At 41.6% G+C, this 21,149-nt stretch overlaps 1 protein-coding gene and 1 long non-coding RNA gene across 2 annotated transcripts in view; one reads left to right on the forward strand and one right to left on the reverse strand.

The window, feature by feature from the left end:
- Nucleotides 1-213: 213 nt before the first annotated feature.
- Nucleotides 214-2,976, reverse strand: LOC120411733. The gene is made up of 3 exons (XR_005604235.1): nucleotides 2,864-2,976; nucleotides 2,094-2,211; nucleotides 214-1,983 (listed from the first exon to the last, which is right to left on the reverse strand). It is a non-coding gene; the product is annotated as an uncharacterized LOC120411733 (long non-coding RNA).
- Nucleotides 2,977-7,141: 4,165 nt separating this feature from the next.
- The window catches only part of CLIC5 (chloride intracellular channel 5), a 51,989-nt gene continuing 37,981 nt past the window's right edge, over nucleotides 7,142-21,149 (forward strand). Inside the window, exon 1 of the mRNA XM_010393208.3 lies at nucleotides 7,142-7,471. Coding sequence (XP_010391510.1) covers nucleotides 7,409-7,471 — 63 coding nt within the window. The 5' untranslated portion in view covers nucleotides 7,142-7,408. The remainder of the gene's footprint in view (nucleotides 7,472-21,149) is intronic.

The raw sequence follows: 21,149 nt of genomic DNA on the forward strand, positions 1-21,149 counted from the left end.
TTCTTAACTGACCACCTTGCTTCAATTCTTTCTGGATGTATGCATTAACTCTGCAGTGAAAAGGGTCCCCAAGCAAAAATACCCCAAAAACTAAAATGGAGTATCACCAAGTCAACTTTAGGTGCTGCAAGATGTTGAACTCTTACTTTGAAGTTCTTAGGAAGGAAAAAAAGAACTAAGAACCTACCATTCATTTCGTAACAGCTTGAGGTGATGCACTAAGGCAAGTGAGCTGGCAAACTTTGTGGAAACTTTATCACAGAAGAAGTACCAAAAGGTGAAATGAAAAATGAATGAAGGCAGTTTATTAAGGAGAATGGAAGAGTTCTTCAGTTCACTGTGAGGCTCAAGGTCAGCCAGCTGCATTAACCCAGGCGAGCAGCACTGCCATTGACAGAGGCATCACCACTGCAGAGGTTAAACTTTGCTGCCACAGAGGGATGTAAGGGTGTTGAGCTCTGCTATTTCACACTGATCAAGTGTGTGCTTTTCAGGGATCAAAAATCCAGAGGCCCTTTTCTTAAGCCAAATAGTATACACACCACAGAGGATCCTGAAATCCACAGCGCAGATCGGTGCACATAACATAATGATGCCAGCATGCAAAACCATGGGGACTAGCCTGAGTCATGGGTAATTTCAAACTGAGCTTCTGAAGGCTTCACCTTTTAGAAATAATGTGCATCAGAACACAGAAAGCAATTTCAGCTTTCAGCCAAATTGTTTGCTAAACAGTGTGAAACACAAATGTACCCAATAAAATCAGCAGCAACTGGGCATTGTTTGAGCCTTATTTACTGGGAGGAATAGAGAACTAGCCTGAGATATACATAAGTTGTACATACCATTTTGAACACTTTCTGTAAATAATAATTCATAAATTTGGGATTAAAGTAGTGTGTTGTGTGCTTGTCTTTTGTTTGGGGGAGATTTAATCCTAATTTGCATGCTCATGCTTCAGATCCTAATTAGTTTACAATTAATTTATGCCAAGAAGCATACAAAGAAGTGAACAAAAATAATCTAAATAAGGACTTGCAGTATGAACTCCTGTAAAATAAAACAAGAATAGGCATTACTTATTCTGTTGCAGACTTGGAAGTAAAATCATGTAATTTTTATTCTATGACAGTAGTGAGTCAACAACAATGGGTATGTCACACTTACCTGGTGCTGTTTTTCTTCACCACACTTAATAGCACAGAGGATGCATTTTGAAAAGCAAGGGCTGAGGATTTCTACATTTCTCCTTTCATCAGCTGCATTATCCATACAGCCCACAGTTTGGGACAATCTGTCATGCTCTCCATTGTATCTCCTACAATGCCACTTTCCAGAGCAGTCTCAGTCCTGGTTGGAAGTATCTTTTGTTTTTAATTGAAATGCCAGTTTTAGAGTGATAGTAAAATAGAGGAATAAACCACTACCCTCTAGAAGCCTCTGTACTGAATGCAGCATTAGGAGATAATTTTGTACCTTTTCGGAGCCACTTCCTTACAAATGGGTACCTGTGGCTGTCTCAATGTGAGCACTGAGATCATTATCCATAATGAAATCCCTCTTCACACTGAACAGCAGCAGGTTTTTCTCTTGAAGGTGTTAATGCTTATTAATGTTACAGCAAGGTTGGATGCTGCATCCATGTGAAAACACAATTATATATAAAAATAATTCCATGGTTTTGGACTAGAACTTTGCAAAACTCCAGTCTGTGCTGATTAACTCTGCTAAACAGAAGAGTTTCATCCAGATAATTTTAGAGCTAAAATAATGTTTTTTAATAAAAAGATAAAGGAGCGCTGCTGTAGCTCATGGCTGTGTTGGATTCATAGTATCTGGGGATGGGTATAGAGTGGGTTATCTCAAACTGGCCAGTTAATGGAGTGCAAAGTTTTCTGGCCTAGACTTTTCCATCCTTTTCCATTTCTTGGGACATTCAGGCTGCCCAGCTGTTGTACCTCTTGATGTCTTTTCTTCCATTACCTTGAGTGTGGGAAAATTTACAAGAAGGAACAAAATCACAGTTCTTCCATCAAACCGACATATCTTGAGGTACTGTACATCTTTGGAGTCAAGGGAAAGTATCTGCTCACCCAGTGTTGGCATGAAGCTGATGAGAAGAGCTTTGTATGTCCTTGCATGTCTTGTACATTTGGGGAGGGGAACCTGCTGTCTGGCCACAAATATCTGAGACAAATCCTTTTGATTTTTCTGAAATTCAGAAAAGAAATTGATAGTGACACATTGAAATGAAAATTAAAATTATTGGATTGATTCCTTGCAGTTGTTAACTTGTTAAGTGTGTTGCATATCAAAACTACTAGCATCCAATAAATGCAATTGCAAATTGCCAGTACTTCAGAACTGTCTCTGGAAGAGACGTTTTCATAACCCATTCAAACCAGTCTGGCCGCTTCTTAGGTTGGGGATTCTTTGGCAACTAAGCAGTTAAATAATTCCCTGTTAAAATCATAGCCCCGAATACCATTTACTGCATTTACTGCAGCTGCACCAAATTTTTACTTCTCTTCAACACAACAATGAAAAACGTTGTCTGTGTGTCGTGGTTTGATGCCCAATGCCAGACACCCACGAGAGCCACTCGCTCACCCTCCCCTGCCACAGCTGGGAAGGGGAGGGAAAAGGAAAAAAAAATTAACGAACGCTTCATGAGCGAGATAAGGACCGGGAGAAACACTTCAAGGGTAAAACAGGATCAACTTAAGTTGCGAAATGAATTTATAACTAACAGAATCAGAGGAGGATAACAGTAACTAAAATAAGCCCTTAGAACACCTTCCCCCCCCCGCCCTTCCCTCCTTCCCCCCGACAGCGCAGGGGAACAGTTTGGTCAGCTCATCACCGAGATTTCCTTCCGCTGCTCCGGGAGAGGAGTCCTTCCCCTGTGAGGCCGTGGGGTCCCTCCCACGGGAGACAGTTCTCCGTGATCTTCCCAGCATGGGTCCGCTCTCAGGAGCAGCAGCCCCACCGCCCCTGCTGCAGCCTGAGCCCCTCCCACGGGCACACAGCCCTCCCAAACTGCTGCGCCGGGGCTCTCTCTGTCCACGGGGTGCAGTGCTCCAAGGCCAGGCTGCTCCAGCCTCCACCAGGACTCCCACCACTCACATCCTCCTCCAGGCATCCACCCGCTCTGGCACGGGCACCTCCCCACGGGCTACGGGTGGATCTCTGCATCCCACATGGACCCATGGGCTGCAGGGGCACAGCTGCTTCACCATGGTCATCACCACGGCCTGCAGAGGAATCTCTGCATCCCACATGGACCCATGGGCTGCAGGGGCACAGCTGCTTCACCATGGTCATCACCACAGCCTGCAGAGCAATCTCTGCTCCGGCACCTGCAGCACCTCCTGCCCCTCCTTCTTCACTGACCTTGGTGTCGCCAGGTTGTTTCCCTCACATGTTCTCACCTCCCCTTCTCTGACTAGAATCCAAAATCTTGTGACTTTGTTTTGATTTTCTTCTTAAATATGTCACCACAGAGGTGTTACCAACCTCTCTCATTGGCCCAGTTCTGGCCAGCAGCATGGTCCATCTTCAGAACTGTCAGAGATTGGCTGTGCCGGATGGTGGGAAGCTTCCAGCAGCTTCCTCACAGAAGGCATCTTTGTGGCCCCCCTGCTACCTAAAACCAGGCTGTGCCAAACCAATACACCTGTGTCATATAAAACTTGCAATACCTGCTCTCATGGAATGAGCTGGATGGAAGCACTGGGGGATGGATGTGCTTTGTGCCCTGATCCTTCTGAGTAACATAGCGGTCTGCTGGAGAACTGCATGATAGAGTTACATTCTGGATGCTTGGCCTCTGCTTCACCCCCTTGGGACAAATCTTTGCTGGAAGTGAAGCTTGGATCAGGCCTGTGAAAGCTGATAGTGCGTCAGAGTTCACCTACAATAGAGGTCTTATGTGAAGACGTGGCCATTCCTTTTCTGAAGCTGTCCTCTTCTTTTATTAATGGGATGACGTGCTCATATTCATTTCTATATCTCATAAACCTCAAACTATAAAGACTTGGCTTATGAGGACTTCATAATTCAGTGTCTAATGTTCTTGTGTGTAACTCAAAGCCTCTGCTACTTCTGACTTGTGAGAAAATGATAGGCCAAACTAAGTGACTCATTCTTTGCAGTAAAATGAGAGTGTACTAATTATTTATCAGTGTCTTACCCTTAATTTGGCTGAAGAAAGAGCTGATTTCATAACACACAAAAGAGCTGTGTAGACAGTAAAAACCATTATAGTCAGAAAGGTTCCACCCAGATGTAAGCGGTAAGTCAGTTTTATATGACAGAAAAGCAGTAAATGCATGAATAGATTCCTAAAGCAGTGCATATATATATATACACACACATCTATATATATTTCCTCCTACTCACTGTCTTTTACAATGTTTATCCTAAATTCAGCTTTCAGAATCTCTTTTTAAAAAACTAACATTGTATGAACAAGTTATGTTGTCTTTTATTTTTGGTCTCTTCTAGGGGTTCCATGGGGGTATTTTTGAAAAGCAGAGGGGGTTTTTTTGAGGTAGGCTGGCTTATTCTTTCTGTGGATACCTAAAAGCACAGCTGGAATACCAGATGTGTGGTATTGACTCCTCAGCTTCTGTAGCCTCTGAGCATCCCATAGTCCTGGGGCAGGGGGCGAGTACAAGGTGGTGTCTTATGGGTGGAAGCAGATGGGGAAAGCACCTTCCAGTGGCAGCACTGCCCAGAAACACCCTGAACCAGGTGGGATCTGGCCCATTCCTGCAGTAGTTTATATCTGGGTTAGAATGGACATGGCTGCAGGGCACCTTCTCTCCCTTTGTATTGCAAAGTTTCCCTTCTGCTTTGCTGAGCCTCAGCACAATAATCTTCATCTGCAAACTAATTATAACACACCACTAAACCCAGACAGTAATTGGGAGGGAAGGATTTGAATGTTTTGACACGTTGAGTCTCTACCGAAATTGCTACATCTAGAGTCTGAGTTTCAGAAGCACAAGGCACGCACAACTTCTGGAGTAAGGGATGGCACGTGCACAGGAATCAGGCACTAAAGCCGTAGATTTCTTTTACTTAAAAATTACTGCAGGATTTGTCTGACCATGATGTGTTTATCTCATTACCCTGGGCTCAGTGGAAAAAATTAGACGCTTCTAGGGCACATTTTTTCATTCTAAAATAGACATCTAAATAGGTCACAATGCATCACAATTTTTAAGTGCCGATATTTTGAAAGCTGATTTTATTTCTACATTTTGGTTTAGCATTAGCAGCATTGCCTCATTACTGTGCTCAGAGCTGGCAGTATTTTCTCTTCTAGGGCCAATAGAGATGGTCCTGTGATATACCTTGTTCAAACAGCTTGCCTATATCAAAGCAATGTTTTCAGTGAGGCTGGAGCTAGAGGTAACCTCAGTCAAGATGACCCATTTCCCATTGATCCCAGGAACCCTCATTAAAGGGAAATTATGTCACCACAAAGTGCTAAAGCAAAACAATTTTTCAGCAAAACCCAAAAGCTTATAATTGTATAGTTAACAATGCATTATTTAGGGATGCATTTTAGAGATATGGTGATTGCTCTTAAGTTTTTGGCAGACTTTTATAACTGTAATGCATAATTACAATGCAATGATTCTTTCTGCCACATGTAAGTACACTTAGCCCATGTCCTTGGAAACTTGCCGGGAGGCCTAAGAATAATTGTACTCTAAATGCTTGGTAATTAATGTGCCTAATCCAAAAGTTACACGTAAAAATTTGAAATCAAAGGAGTAATAACACTTAATTCTCTTATAGTTAACCTTCCAGTTATTTGAATGAGTGCTAATTAGATCTAAAAACCATAAGCATACTTTTACAGTAATTATAATGATGATTATGTTGTAATTACAGTTGCAACAGCATAATGAGATTTACTCGTTAACCATTTCAGTCCTTCATGGCGTGCACATGAAGCAGCTGTTGCAGGAAAATTTCCTGTAGAACTTACCCAAAGGACCACAGAGATGTTGGCTGTGACTTCTCTGGAGCTGTGTCAAATGCCTAGAGGTCATGGAAGGAATTGGAGATCATCACAAAAGCACACAGCTAAGAGCACTTTCAGGAAAGGAGAGTGTTTGATCATGTCAAAACCTTCCCCAAAAGACCTCTGTGTGTCAGAAGGGAAAGGTAAAACTGCTCGTGTCTGGCAGCTTGAGCTGCCAACAGCCTGTGAGCCAGAGCTTTGGCAGTCCTGAAACAGGATCGGGGGGCAGAAGTGCAGGAGGGGACTTCCTGAGGGCAGGAGGACACAAAGTCCCTCCAGGCAGGGATGGGGATGAGCAGGAGGTGCCATTGACCCCTTTGCCTCTGCCCTCCTGTGCCAGCACTCACTCCCTTCGTGCCTTTTGGCTGTGTCAGGACTTTCTGTAGGTGCCACCTCATGCTCAGGGCTGCTGTGCGGTGCCCTCTGAGTCACGCAAGGAATGCAGGGCGAAGGAAAGGGAGTAGAGACGACAGCAGCACGCCAGCAGCAGGCTGAGGTCTTTGGAGCTGCTCCCCCATGCTCCACCCAGCGAATCATCGCTCTCCTGTCCCCCCTCTATAACCAGCACCCCGAGGGACACGCTGAGAAATATCTCTAGGACCCAAACATTCCCATTCCTCTGCTCCTGTGCTCCAACAGCAGTGGTGGCATCACAGGTGCTTCTCTCACCTGAGTATTCTGTTTTGGCTTCTGTACCACACACATGGCAGGGGTTGCTGAGGCAAAGCTCTGCTTTTCTGCCCGTTCCTTGCATTGATCCAACAGCCAGTGCACAAGCTCTTTTTTCCTTACCTTTCTTAGCAATAACAATATTAGGATTTTGAACAGCTAGAGGCAGGACAAACACCCTTCAGAAAAGCAGAGACAAACATCACTATTGCTTAAAGCAACGAAACCAGCCCTGCTGCTGGACTTCCTTCTTCCCTGTCCCTGGTGCTCCCAGCTGTAGAATAAGGGAGGGAACAACAGAAATGCTGAAAACGGGGAAGGGCAGAATTATTCGCTCAGAGACTGATCCTGCCGAAGGTACCAGGAGCTTGTCTCCTCCCCTATGAATTTAACCCCACCCTCTCTTTTTTTATGCTCTGGGCTATTTTGGGCGGATAGCGAGGGCTGCAGTTCTGCTCAGAGCACAGCAGCACTTGTTGCTCTGAAGAACTGCCGTAATAGGGACTGCTGCCTGCTTCTTCTTAATTCTTAATACAACCTGAAAACTTGTTTACTCCACTGCTTTTGAGCTTTATCATTACAAATTGTGTCTTAAGAGCTTTGTGAGAGCGGTTCAAAAGGGAAACTCACACCGTGCAGCTGAAACCTCTTTTTGCCACTTAATAGCAAGAAATCAGCTGGGAGCCTTGGGGGTGAAAAATGACAGACTGTGTTGCTGCTAATGGGGAAGGAAAGGACCCTGAAATTGAGCTCTTTGTGAAGGTAAGTTGTGCTGTGAACTGGACACTAGTGCGGCTCTTGGATCGGCTCAGCTTCTATTGAATAATCAAACTTTAATTTTCTGGCACTGAGTGGAAGCGGTGCTGTGACAGCCTGTTATCTCTCACACACATGCTCACTCTGCTTTCTTTTTCGTGGCATTAGAATTAGGTAATGTTGTGGAGGGAGAGTCAGAGTTCCTGTGTTTTATTGTTAATTCTCTCCTCATGAGTTTGTTCTGTTATTCTTAGCCTGCTGCCTGCAATGTACTGTGTCCTAACTTTAGACTTGAGGCTGTAGGCTTCAGGTTTTGCTCTATGAATCCTGACTTTCTCTTCCATTTTTGGGAAGAGCTGAGGGGTATCAGGATTTGGTACCTCAGCAGAATCTATCAGGTCTGAAATGCTGATGGACCATAAACCAATAAGGATTGCGATAAGCTGTCAGTCTTCCAATTATTTACTGCAATACTTTCTTTTTTTTCTAAACCAATAAAAACTAAATCAGTTTTTATGGTTGGTTTCCTCAGCCCGAAGCTCATTCTGATTTTATAGAAGGGTAACTGAGAACAAAAACCAATTTAATGAAAATACAGAAAAATTGCTAACCTATTATGTGGTAGGGTTTCAGAATGTTTCAAGTTGTGTGCAACTCTTACCATTAAAACCAGTGGCACAGTTGAAACCCATGACACATACAACCTTATTAATAGCAAACTTGTGCAGACTCTGTCTCAGTGAAGAGCTCAGATTTTTTGATGTTCATAGTATTTAAAGCCTCTACACACATTGAGGCTGAAATCCCCTAAGCCCATGTAAAATCATGGAATGGCTTGGGTTGGAAGGGACCTTAAAGATCATCTTGTTCCAATCCTCCTGCCATAGGCCACTAGACCAGGTTTCTTAAAACCTTACCCAGCCTGACCTGGAACACTTGCAGGTGTTTGGTCTCTCTGAGCCTAAACCACCCCTATAAATCCATAGGATTATTATTAATATGTAGGAGTTACCTCAGCCCCTTAGCAAACAGAGCCCTGAAAGATTGGGAAAGCAAATTCCAACTCCTCCCTTTTGTCAAGATGAGAGTATGTAATTACTTTGTACTCCCCGATGGATATTTTGGGCTGTAAGTTGAAATGTCAGCCACATCCATGATGTGTATACATGGCCTCTTCACACATCTTCCAAAACCAGTCAGTTCAGGGGCAGCTGCTCTGAATGAGCCAGCAGCAAGGTCTTTTTCCCTGGCAAACAGATTTGACAAGAATTTCAGGTTCATAAGAGCCCTGTAGATCCTTTGTACAGAGACCTTAATGTTCTGAAATGGACCAGCATGAGTCCCTACAGCCAGACACCTTACCTCCTGCAAGTTGTTTCTATCAAATTCAGGTAAATGGAGATGTTTATGGGCTAAAAAATAGGCTGATGATGTTGTTTGGCACTCTGTCATCAGTCAAATATGTGCTGGAATGGAAATCTGTAGCTACTGGTTTGTTTTAGTGCTCACACTATTTCACTGAGGCTGACACGGATGTTTGTGATATGTGGTTCTTTGACTACATCAGCTGTTAAAGTGAAGGTCATTGCCCAGATTCATTGTGTGAAGCTCTGGATCCATAAGATAGTGGGAAAAATGAGCACTGCATTAAACTAAGCCATGCCACCACCTGAAGATTTATAACTCCAGAAAGAATATTTTTAGTAATTTGACTTCCTGCATAATGCATATTACAGGATTGCATAGAGACTCACATAAAACTCAGAGCTGGAGTAAAAGAATTAATTGGTATCTTCCTGGAGACTTTCCATTTAGGTTGAAAAATATCAATTCTTGATGTTTTGGAAAGGTGCCATTAATTTAATTAAAAGTTTAAAAGGTTGTATAGTAAAGTATGTAACCAGAGTATTAAATTATACACCTCAGAAGTTTCAAAATAAAAGGAGAAGAACATCCAAAGGAGACACGAGCTGAAAGCTGAAAAAAAGGAGCATGTGAGATCATCATGAAAAGGTGAAAACTTTTCTGGAGGGTGACTTTGCAAATAATAGGATATTAGTAAGGGGAGATAAACAGGAAGGCTGATCCAGGAGGCACTGTGCAAAGGAGAAGATACTTTTTCTGTTTTAAGGCTGGAAAGAACAGAAAAGTGGCAACTTCTGGAGGACCATGAAATACTGGGACAAGTGGCAAATGTAAATATACTGGGCCACACTTGAGACAAGTTCTAACAGCAAAGGATGTTGGGATCAATGAGCAATGCCTCATTTGATTTTTATAGAGCTGATACTTCAGCCAAGGAAAAGGGTTCTGTCGTGCATCCTTGAATGAACACACAGAAAACACAGAGATCAGTGAGAAAACATAGGGCAGTATATGTGGCCTGGTGGAAACTGTAGCTTCCACAAGCCCAAATAAACCAGAAAGGGCTGTTTTTCACCAGCCACAGTGTCCCTAATAAGAGCATTTTCTGTCTCAGGTTAAAAAAAGAAAGGCGTTACACAATTGGTCTATTTCCCTTTTCTGTTTATCAACCAGGAGTGCAGGAGCCTCAGAAAGACAAGTAGAGAGCGGGGCTGTAACCAAAAGAGCTGCTCTGTAACCTAATGCAGCTTGGCTCAGGATCTCCTGAGCCACACAGACAGGCTGGGCACCACCAGGACACAGCTGAACTGCTGTGGCAGGGACAGGTTAAGTGGTTATCACACCTATTTGTTATCATCCCCATTGATTTCACTCATTTTCTAACGGTGCCCTACCCTGGATCTGTGAGGTATCTTTTTGTGAACAAGCGTTTGTTCTTGCAAGGTGCTTGATTGAGAGCAAACCCCCCCAAATCTGGGGCAGGACACGAGGAGAGCGATGGTGGGAGCCGTGAGGTCTGCCCGGGAGGTGGTGCCACCTTGATCAGACGTGCAGCTTGTGTGAGCAGGCCTTTGCTGAATGCTGAAACTCCGGCACTTGCTTCTCTAAACTTGTTTGACAGGGAATTGGAGGAGGCTGCCAGAGAGAAAGGTTTGATGTGTGGGGTCGTGAGGCGCTGGCGGCTGCAGCGCTGGGGAAGGGAACATCGGGAGGTAGCTCTTGCTCTGTGCTTAACCCAGCTTGTTGTAACTCAGGCTGATTTCAGTCCTTTGTGTGCTGGGGAAGCAAAGTGCTTCTGTATAAATGACAATCACAGCCTGATGGAAGGTATGCTTAGCTTTTCCTGGCAATCTTGAACCTGTATGCGTGAACATAATGACAAAACTGAAATAGTGCTCCTTTTACATGAAGTAATACAGTTAAAATCCATAAGGGAGGGCCACAGGACTTTTGTGGCTTCTTTCTGTTTGCAGTGGAAACAGGTGTTTGGATGTACATTCCGTGCCTTTCAGGACTGGACTAGTACTTAATACCGAAAGGTATTGAAAGGTATTTGAAAGGAGATACATTGTACCCATGGGAAAAAAACCCAGGATGCAAAGAAGATGGCATTGCTCAGAATGCAGTCTAGAAAGCAAACAAACCCCACAAGTGGACCAAAGTACATTTCATTTTTAAAATCTTCCGGCTTTAGAAGCAGTCTATAACAAGATGTATCTTAATCTGTGTTTCTGATAGTGAAAAGATGGTGGTATCATGGTGGTAGGAGAATGTGTGGTAAGCTGGTAGGCAGCTGCTTCTAGAAAGAGTCATTGTTGTGGCATTGATGGCTTAATATTAGGAATATGTTCATCAGTATCCTGGGCTGCACTAAAATCAGCAGGACCAGTTGGTCGAGGGAGGTGATTTGTCCCCTCTACTCCACTCTTTTGAGACCCCACCTGCAGTGCTGCATCCAGCTCTGGGGTCCTCAGTAGAAGGAAGATGTGGACGCACAGGAATGAGTCCAGAAGAGGCCACTAAGTTGATCACAGGGCTGGAACACCTCTGCTGTGAAGACAGCTTGGAGAAGAGAAAGCTCCAGGAAAACCTTATAGAACCTTCCAGTACCTAAAGGGGACTGGAGAGGGACCTTCCACAAGGGCATATAGGATAAAGGGGAATGGCTTTAAGCTAAAGGAGGGTAGGTTTTTATTAGATATTAGGAAGAATTCTGTACTGTAAGGGTGGTGAGGTCCTGGGACAGGTTGCCCAAAGTTGTGAATCCCTGACAGTATGCAAGACCAGGCTGGATGGGGCTCTGAGCAACCTGGTATCTTGGAAGGTGTCCCTGCCCTTGGCAGGGGGGTTGGAATGACATGATCTTTAAGGTCCCTTCTAACCCAAACCATTCTAGGATTAGGTGAGCAAGAGCTTTTGCTTAAAAGGTGTGAGGCTTTACTTCTCAAAGTGTTCACCCACAGTCAAACTGAATAGCCCTGAGAGAAAATGTGAAGGTGCTGCAAATTTACAAATCAAAAGAGACCTCTCAAAGGCCTTGAGCTTCCACAGTCACTACATTTAACCTGTCCCCATCTGCCAGCTGACTGGGTCTGTTAGGATTATGTCTAAAAGCAATGGCAAGATTTTGCACCAAACCTACTATTTGTGAATGAATGGGTCAGTCAGAGAGCCTGGCTGCCAGGACAGAGCAGTCATCAACAACAGTGTGCTCCATCAAAGTCCCAGGAGCTGCTGCTCTCAGGAAGGTGTTGCTGCCCCTCTTTTGGACACAATTACCCCAGAAATTATCTCAGGGAGGAGCAAGTCTTGTTTGTTTGTTTGTTTGTTTTATTCTGGCATTTTTTGGTGCATTTTTTGGATTTTTTAAAAAGATATTTCTGCTGAAAGGTGATTTGGTTTGGATTTGGTGAAGTTGTCACATAGCCTTAAAGGAAGATATAAATAAAAGTGTTACACCTGTTACAAGCAATCGCCCCCCACTATTAAAGCTTTTGTGGTTTTAATATAAGAGACTCACTGATTTCAGTTTCAGAATTTCAGGGTTATCACAACCAGTACAGGCTTTGCAAACAGGGAGAGGTAACTTGATAGGAACCTTTTAACCCTTTATAACAAGACAGGCTCTGCAGTGTATTTGAGTCATAGACTGCCCTCAAAAAGTTTTTCTTCCTGATGATTAGATACCGGAATCAGATCTGGAGGGGCTCTAAGTTAATTTCTGTTTCTTGAGAAGTGTGGGTATTTCCTGGGTATTATGAGCTCAGCTTGGCTTTCATACAAAATCATTCCTATGTTTAGCTAAACTTTCTAGATAAAGAGGAAATAACAAAGATTAAAAAAGCACAAGGAAGAATAATGATACTGAAACATCTGGTCCAACCTGTCTAGTGCTCCAAGACTGACAATAACATTTTTTTGTTGCCAAGCCCTTCACATTTTGAAGGAGCCACAACCACCCTACAAAGCAGGTATGTACAGAGTGTACAATCTCTGACACTTTTCAGCTGTCACCCTGGAAGTGGTGTGAGCACAGGGTTTATTGTCTATCTTGAATTTTTACCTTTTGGAGCTGCCAAGAGGGTGATGGGTACCATGGTTAGTGTCTCTTCAAACTTGTTTAGTGAGGCAGCACACGTTCAGCAGCCTGAGTCTTCTCTTCCAGCATCCTGGCCTTGTGCCTTGGTATTAAGGTTACAAAATTTACAAGGTTTGCCAGTAGTCTGGACACCAGGGAGGAAAATAATTTTACTAGGTTTGTTTAAACATCTGTAAATGAGTTTCATAAGTTCCATGCAGGGGGACTTGAGTATTTCAGTGTAATGGTTCTGCTAAGATCTTGTCAAATCAGGAGTGACTGGAGTGACAAATCAATAACAACTCCACTTCTGACCTGCCTAAATCAGGGAAATGCTGCCTGGAATGATAGTTGCTTCTCTGATCTTTTTATTAAGCATTTTCAATAAAATCATTTAAAAAATAGAGGAAAAACATCCATCTTGGCAAGATTTAATTTTGCTTTAAACTTACATTGTTAAAAAAAAAATTCAATAAATTCAATAAATTGCCAAATAACAGCCTAGCAAATGTTTTAAAATGACAAGTCACTTGTTTTTCCTTGTGATGAAGAAAAACAATACTTTAAAGAAGCTTTAGCCTGAGTTATACAACCCAGCATCTCTGTCTATGTGTCTGTTTTGTCTCTGAGCATTTGCAGGTTTTGTTCTGCGTCAAGACAAGGGCCTCGTTGGTGGGAATGTTAGAGACAGGCAGTAAATAGTTTAACCAGGCCAAGTTTAAAAAATGACTTGGCAGGGATATATTCACTATTCCTGCCACCTTGAATCTAGTCTGGAATGCTTTTAGGATTGCTTAGGAAACTGGTTCTCAAGTTAAGAAGGGATTTCCAGTTGTGTCTCCTGCCTAAATTCATGGTCTAATCCTTAGTTTATGGTTAAAGGTGAATGACACCCTGATTTGCCATGATTTGGGAGTTTTCCTCTATAAATGGCTGTGGCTACTTGCTTTTATTAAACTTGATGGCATTGATATATATGTTAATTGTGATCAAAACATCTGATTAAAATGAAACATATTCCAATGCTTTGTTGAATATGCATGTCTTCTTCACATGCCTTTATAAATTGGATCCATTCGAATAAATAAGAATTCAGAAACATTCAGCTTGGGTCATGGCCACAAAAGTGAGTCAGTTTTGTACTGTTGAGTTCAGTGGCAGCAGAATTCGGCCAGCCTAAGTGTATTTGAGATCTTGTTTAAACTTCTCTTGCTAGCTCCTTCCTTTATTCCAGCTTTTCTGAGCCGCAGAGTCAAATTGGGTAAACACCGTGTTTTAATTTGCCATGAAGAACTGGTGATATTCATAATTATTATTGCTGGTACTTAAAAATAGCCACCAATGTGCTCTGGGTGCTCTATGTTTAGCTGCAGTTTGCTCTTTTTCCATCTCTGGCAGCTCCCATCTTGTCAGGCTCACAGGTTGTTGCATTTGTGCTTTAGTGATGACGGTGAAGCTCCAGAAAGTGTCCTCAGGAAACTTTTGTTGGCAATACATGGCTTTGCTGAGGCTAATCCAGAGCAGCAAATGTCACTGGGATCATTTGATATAACATCCCAAAAATACACAGGGACCCTTTCCAAGAGAGCCAGCAGGAAGTACGTCTGCCTGTGCTCCAGGATTTAATGTTGGTATCAATTACCTGCCTATGTCAAATAGAGTTTAATGGAAGGCTGTGTCAGGATTGTTTAGGAGAGCACATTGATCATCACATCAAAAATATCACTTAGTTCTTGTGTGGCACATACTTCTTCAAAATGTGGCAGATACCAGCACAGTAATCCCACCAGTGCTGCAAATAGGTAATAGAAACATTATTTTGTTAGTAGTATTTCCATTTTTCAGCTAAGAGCTCTGGTAGCTTTTTCAAATTACTGCTTTTTAACAGAGTCGGGCAGATGTTAAAGGGCTGTGACTTTATGTGTTAAGTTTTATACTTGAATAACAGAAGATTTCAGTGATAAACTTTTTTTTTTAGCTAAGGTTGACACAAAGTCAGGGAGAATCAGTTGGGATAAGGAAGGGTTTGGTTTTGTGCTGGATTCAATCTGTAAATCTTACCTGATGTAGGAAATCAGAGCAGGTACCTAAGGACCTGTAATGGCTAATTTGTAAATAGCTTGAAGTAATTTGTTTGACACAGTAAAATTTCATGTGGAAATTTCCTTATTCCCTTTCCTTCCTTGTTTTCTGCTCTCTCCATTTTTTTGCACTTCTGTGTTGCTGACATGCAGCAAAACTCATCTAGATGGGGTAACAGGGATATGTATGTACATCTGAAACGATGAGTTAAAAAATCTGGTTTTTGTAGGTCCGAGGAGTTTAATCAGCATCATGGATTCCTGGCATGGTTTTTTATATTAAACCTAAGACTTGGAAATTATTACAGTGGAACAGAAGTAATTCAAACTGTATCCAGCTGTGTTTTGCAGTTCCTGAGCCAGTAATTTTATTTAATAATACCTAAGGGCAGAACTGAATCTAACTGATTGCATTTACAACATGTCATTGCTGTTTGTTACATAACTTGATTGTCAGTACACAGGTAAATGTAGAACGATGAGTCCATAGGGTTTTTTTTCTCTGACTCTGTTAAATTTAGTTCCTTTGTAAGTGAGTATTACTCTGTCCCTCTCAAGAATAATTTCATGACTTACTTTTTAGAGTGTGTATGATTTTACTCTTCTATATGTATTAAAGTTTATTAGTGCTGGTGTTCATTGGCTGAAGTGATCTTCCATGATTTAACACATATTCTTCTTTGATTCAGTGACTGATGCACCACAGAAATTTCATGGGTACAATGTCATAAGAGATGTGCTCAGAAAAGGGACTAGACCACAAAGTACCTGAGATACAGTTCTCTAACACACCACAGCAAAGCTTTGCCATGTTAAACTGGCTCCAGTGTTGTCAAAATCCAAATCAAGTTTTTTTTGGCTTTCCATTCTATGAACAAATGAGTACTGCAGTACTTTATCTTAATAGAAAGCAACAGCACAGCTCCCACCATTCAAACCTTCTGATTTTTATTATTTTTTCTAATCAAACTGTGAAAAGGTCCTGCAATGCAAATTTTACATTTTAAGCTCAGTAATATTCCCAGGTTTTGACCCAAATTCTTGGCAGGATTTCTTTACTTTTGTGTTTTTCTGCCTCCTTCAGTGATCCAAGGCAAGTTCTTCAGGCTCTCCTCACCTTTATAAACTGCTGATACCAGTCCTTCTCTAGTGCCAGGTTTGTGGAGATGTGTTGCATCTTCTGTAGGACCAACTTCTCTGCTTTTCCTGCTTGTTCTCACACACAAAAAGACTCATAAATTTACACCAGTCTTGTAATCCCCATGATTTCTATGCTGGTCCCCAAAGTAGCCTGGTTACTTCTTAAGAGGTATTATGTATCTGGAGCTCAAATGCTTTTCCAATTTTTTTCCCTGTGCACCTGATTTCCAAATGACATTAAAATAGCTCCTTTTTATGTATTTCTGGCAACCCTTCATAAAACTGAAATAAAGCACTAATTGAAATGCATTTCAGGAGGGCTGTGTTGTATTAACTTACTAATACATCTGTAGGACAGTAGGAGTTGAAGCTGTCCCTGCTATAGCTACTCTGGCATAAAGGACATTATATTAAAGGATGAAGGTGCTCAAATAGTGGCAGTTTGCTCTTCTAAATCGTCATCTTGATAGATGCTAATTTTGTGTGCAGTGCAGATGACAGAAGCCCATGTCATTCACCTGTATGAGTTTGCAAAATGTAATTAAAAAGTTCAAGGCCTAATATTCAAGGCTGAAACTGATTTTAATTTACTTTAAATTCTATAAAACTTGCAAATATTTTATATGGGAATAGTGATTTTGCCCCCTTCTTTACGTAAATCAGGCTGTAAAAAAGCCATTTCTTAACTATTTCTGTTGCTCCTCTTGCATTTCATAGAGTCATAGAATTGTTTGGGTTGGAAGGGACCTTAAAGATCGTGTAATTCCCACTCCCCTGCCATGGGCAGGTACACCTTCCACTAGACCAGGTTGCTCAGAGCCTCATCCAGCCTGGACTTCAGTACTTCCAGGAATGGATCATCCACAACTTCTCTGGCCAATTTTTTCTTCCTCTGGTCTAAGAAAATCATATCATGACTCAGTTTAGCATTCACTAGTATCTTAGGTGTTAAAACCTGTTCATGATTCTGGAAATGGGGTTTATGCACAGAGTGAGTTTGCTTGATTTAGGTATGGCTTTAGTTTCTGTTTCTCTTAACCAAGAAGATGCCAAAAAAGATATGATTTTTTTTTTTTTTTAAAACATAAGTGTAATGTTCTACTGCTTGGAAAAGGGCTCGTTACCTCCAAAGAGAGTGTGCTGCTGCAGGCTCGCAGTGGAGTTCAAGTATGATGAGCTAATCCTTGTATGTTCCATCTCAGAAAACATTGGACAACTGAGCTCAGCAATTGTGTGTATTCAGAAAAGGCTGTTTAGCATCAGTTTTACATGTTCAGAAGATGGATTTTTTTTTTTTTTGTGAAAGTGTTGGGTTTTGTTATTTTAATTCTTAGTAGTAAAACACAGGGTGATACTAGAAGTTCTCCAACCTTCCTAGATGCTGATAGTAATTAAGCATCCTTAGATCCCAGTTCTGCAAAGGAGGATGTGGATGCTGCTCCGTGCTTTGGCAGCCACCTTTGAACATGATTGTCTTTGCGAAATCCATTCCCTGAGATTAAAAAAAATTGCCTTTTTATAGCATTTCTGAAGCACTGTACAGTCATGGTCAGCACTTCACAGGTGCAGAAGCTGAGAAGCCGTGGCCTTGTGCGAGGAGGGCCAGCAAGAACTTCACCTTGGTCCTGTGCTCTGTCCTTTAGTCACAGCTCTTGTGTCTTTTGGGTCTTGTACAGCACTTAGCATGACTGATTTAGTGTTCATGTGCCACACAGGCTTAGTAATTCACAGTAAATAGCCCAATAACAGACACACAAATAATACTAGTCACAACTATGCATTTTTACTATTTTTTTGGTCATTGTTATTAGTAGGGAGGGGTCAAGGTTTAGATTATCTTTTGGCTGGCTATTTTAAACACACATAGAGCTTATGTGTGTTAGGATGTTGGAAAAGAAGTAGAGAAGAATAATTTTAAAGCTTAAAAATTGCTCAAGATAGACTGCCTTCAGGATGGCATTCTCCTTTAATTAAAAGAACAAACATCACTTGACTGCAATATTAAATATATCTGTGGGGTCTTTTTAGTACAGTGGTAACAAGTATAGCAAGACAGAGAATCACAGAATGATTTGAGTTGGAATGCACTTCAGGACTGTCTATTTCCAATCCCTCTGCCATGGGCAGGGACACCTTCCACTAGACTAGGTTGCTCCAAGCCCCATGCAACCTGGCCTTATCCCTTCCAGGCATGGGGAATTCACAACTTCTCTGTGCAACATATTAATAGTTAAGGTCAAATGTCGTCAGGTTAGGAGTAGGCTTAATAGTAACTGTAAAGGTGATTAACTGTTGGAATGAACCACCAAAGAAGTCATGCCCTGTCTGCCTCTGGTCAGATCAAGACTAGATATGCTGTAATGAAGCACACATAGTTACGGACAATCAAGGAATAAACTTGCCAGAAAATCTGCAAACCAGCAGGACATTGCAATGGAGGAGGTCTTGACACAGCAGAACAGGGCTTGCTTCAAGCACAGAAGGAGTCTTTGTTTTCTGTGTCTCTGAATGATAGCACAAATTTGGTTGAGGCCAGTCTGAGGTGCTTACGTGTCCTGGGTGTGATAATGGATTGTGATTAATTCAGGTGGTGGTTAAATATGGGATTACTTACCTTATATGCTTATCATATCTGGTTACGCAAGGGCTGGACTTCGGAAGAGCCTCCAAAGGCTGAGCAGATGAGTGCTGTGTCAGTACAGGACAGACCTTGAAGATGAGATGAGGAAGAGCTAAACTGGAAGATAAAAGAGCTGAATTCCCTTTCTGTCTGTTGTTGCCTAAGTCACATCACAACCCTGTGCCTTTGCTTCATTCCCTATGAAATATTTGCCCCAACATCCATTTTCGTATCTGTGTAGCCCAGTAACATGTCCAGCTAAAATTTCCTCTCTTTTCCCTTTATACAGATGAGTGACTGTAAAAGCTACTCAATCATTGTGGATTAAATCCTGACATAATACTGAATTAATTCTCAGGTTGGGCTGGTGCTTTTCTGTATGAATTGCCAAGCTTGTCCTCCCCATGACATTTTGACACCCAAGTAGACACCCCGAACCTTGACATCCAGGACATGTAGCTGTTGTTCTGTGTGCTGGTGCATGCCTGTACCTGTGTATTGTCCCAAACAAGTGGAAATCAGAGAAACCAGCCCCGATGGATCATCGCTATTGTTGCTGGTGTTTTTCTAGATTGACTCAATTTGTGTGGGTCAACAGGCACGTTGTGTTACTGCTTTCCTTTTGCTTTTAGCTGCTGAATGGGCAACTTCAAACAGATGCAAATGCATATCATGGGGGGAAATTATTTTTTTTCACTGCCCTGTGTTTTGTGATGAGCTATTGCTGCTGATTCAGTTTGCAACTGAGGACCTGTTTTGTTTGTTTATTTTATTTATAGTATTTTTTTCAAAAGCTCTTCCTGAATGAAGAGGGATTGAATCACGGAATATTCTTGCAGGTTCTAGGTTCTCTCAGACTGGCAGTTTTAGTTGTTTTTCTGTACTCAGTTCTTTTAAATGCCCAGGACGTGCCGAGAGAATCCAATACAACAATGCCCTTAATTATTAAGTCTATTTTCAGTCTTCAATTAGCATTAATTAATTTTAATTCACTTTTCATTTCTGAATATTGACTCACCCATGCAGTTTGACAAGGAATTCTGTTTTGCCTTGATTTACTGAGTTGCCCTTTCTTGTACCGAGATGTGCTAAATTTGAATTTTTGGTTTTGTTTTCTTTCTAAACAATAGCTCTGAGTCTGAGTTAAACTCTGAGTAAAGCTCTAGATCCAGTCATAGGGCTGGGTCTTACCTGAAGTTCAAAAATTTTGTTTTCTCTGCATTAAGCACTCAGTACTCACCCTGCTCCAAGATGGAGCCACAAGGAGCTCCTAGGAGTATACAAATGTAATATTTTATTACATATTTCAATTCCATATTTAAAAATCTTCAATTATATATTTCTCTAAACATTCCATAAGTCTTCTTGCTATTCAGTCTGTAATAAAGGCAGGTGAACATGGATGTGGGAAGACTTTGTTTCAGAGTGGGAAGTATGCACTGCCCATCCTGGCTCATTGACACCAGCAGCCCCATGATCCATGCTTGTGGGAACACCTCGTTCTCTTACTGAGCATAATCTCTGCTCAGTGGCTTCATGATTCAGAGTTTATCTTAAAAGAGATGATTCAGCAATAATACTGAATGCTCACTGTAGACAGCTCCTCAGGTCCAACCTTGAAGAACTGGGGAAGGATGTGGCCAAGATGGGAACTTTGAACAAGTTATCTAACTTTATAAAAAAGTTATATAAACTTTATAAAATTTATAAGGTTATAATTAGTCCCATGACATCTCTTTTGCTCTGGCTACCAAGAATTATTAATTTTTTAATTCATTAAAAATTATTTGAATATTTATTTAACATTTATTTAAAGCCATATCCAGGATCTTTGAAAGTGAGTGCAGTGTTAGTACTAATCACCTTGTGCCATGCTGCCAGAAAGAGGGATTTTGTACTAACAAATGTTTAGCTTTTTATTGGAAGTGTGAAATTATAGGATTTCTCTTATTTGTTATTTTTGAAAGACCACTCGTGTGTGCTTGACATTTTACAACAATAGGAAAAAAAAATTTAGAGAGAATCATTTTAGAGAGAATCGTGAGTAAAGATGAAAAAATAGCTAATTCTTCAGAGCTTATTCACGTACTTGAAGGAATTGGGCTTAGCTGTACACAAATGTATAGAAAATGTTCAGAAATTCTCTTGCCAAATGCTGGTTTCTCAATTACCTGATTAACCTGGATTGTCTCCAGAGAAGGTGGAACCTTCTTGTGAACTTAACAATAATGGGTGAGGTAATTTAGAGGGCATGATCCTTGTGTCACACTCCATTTCCACCATATTGAAAAGGATTGGTTTAATTTGAATAAAGCCACCTGGGTGACAATGTCAGAGAAGCAGAGTGGAGAGCCAGAGAAAGGGATGGGAGCTGGAGGTGAGATCTCAGTGTTGCTGACA

This window comes from Corvus cornix, chromosome 3 (genome assembly GCF_000738735.6).
Source record: "Corvus cornix cornix isolate S_Up_H32 chromosome 3, ASM73873v5, whole genome shotgun sequence".
Classification (NCBI taxonomy): domain Eukaryota; kingdom Metazoa; phylum Chordata; class Aves; order Passeriformes; family Corvidae; genus Corvus; species Corvus cornix.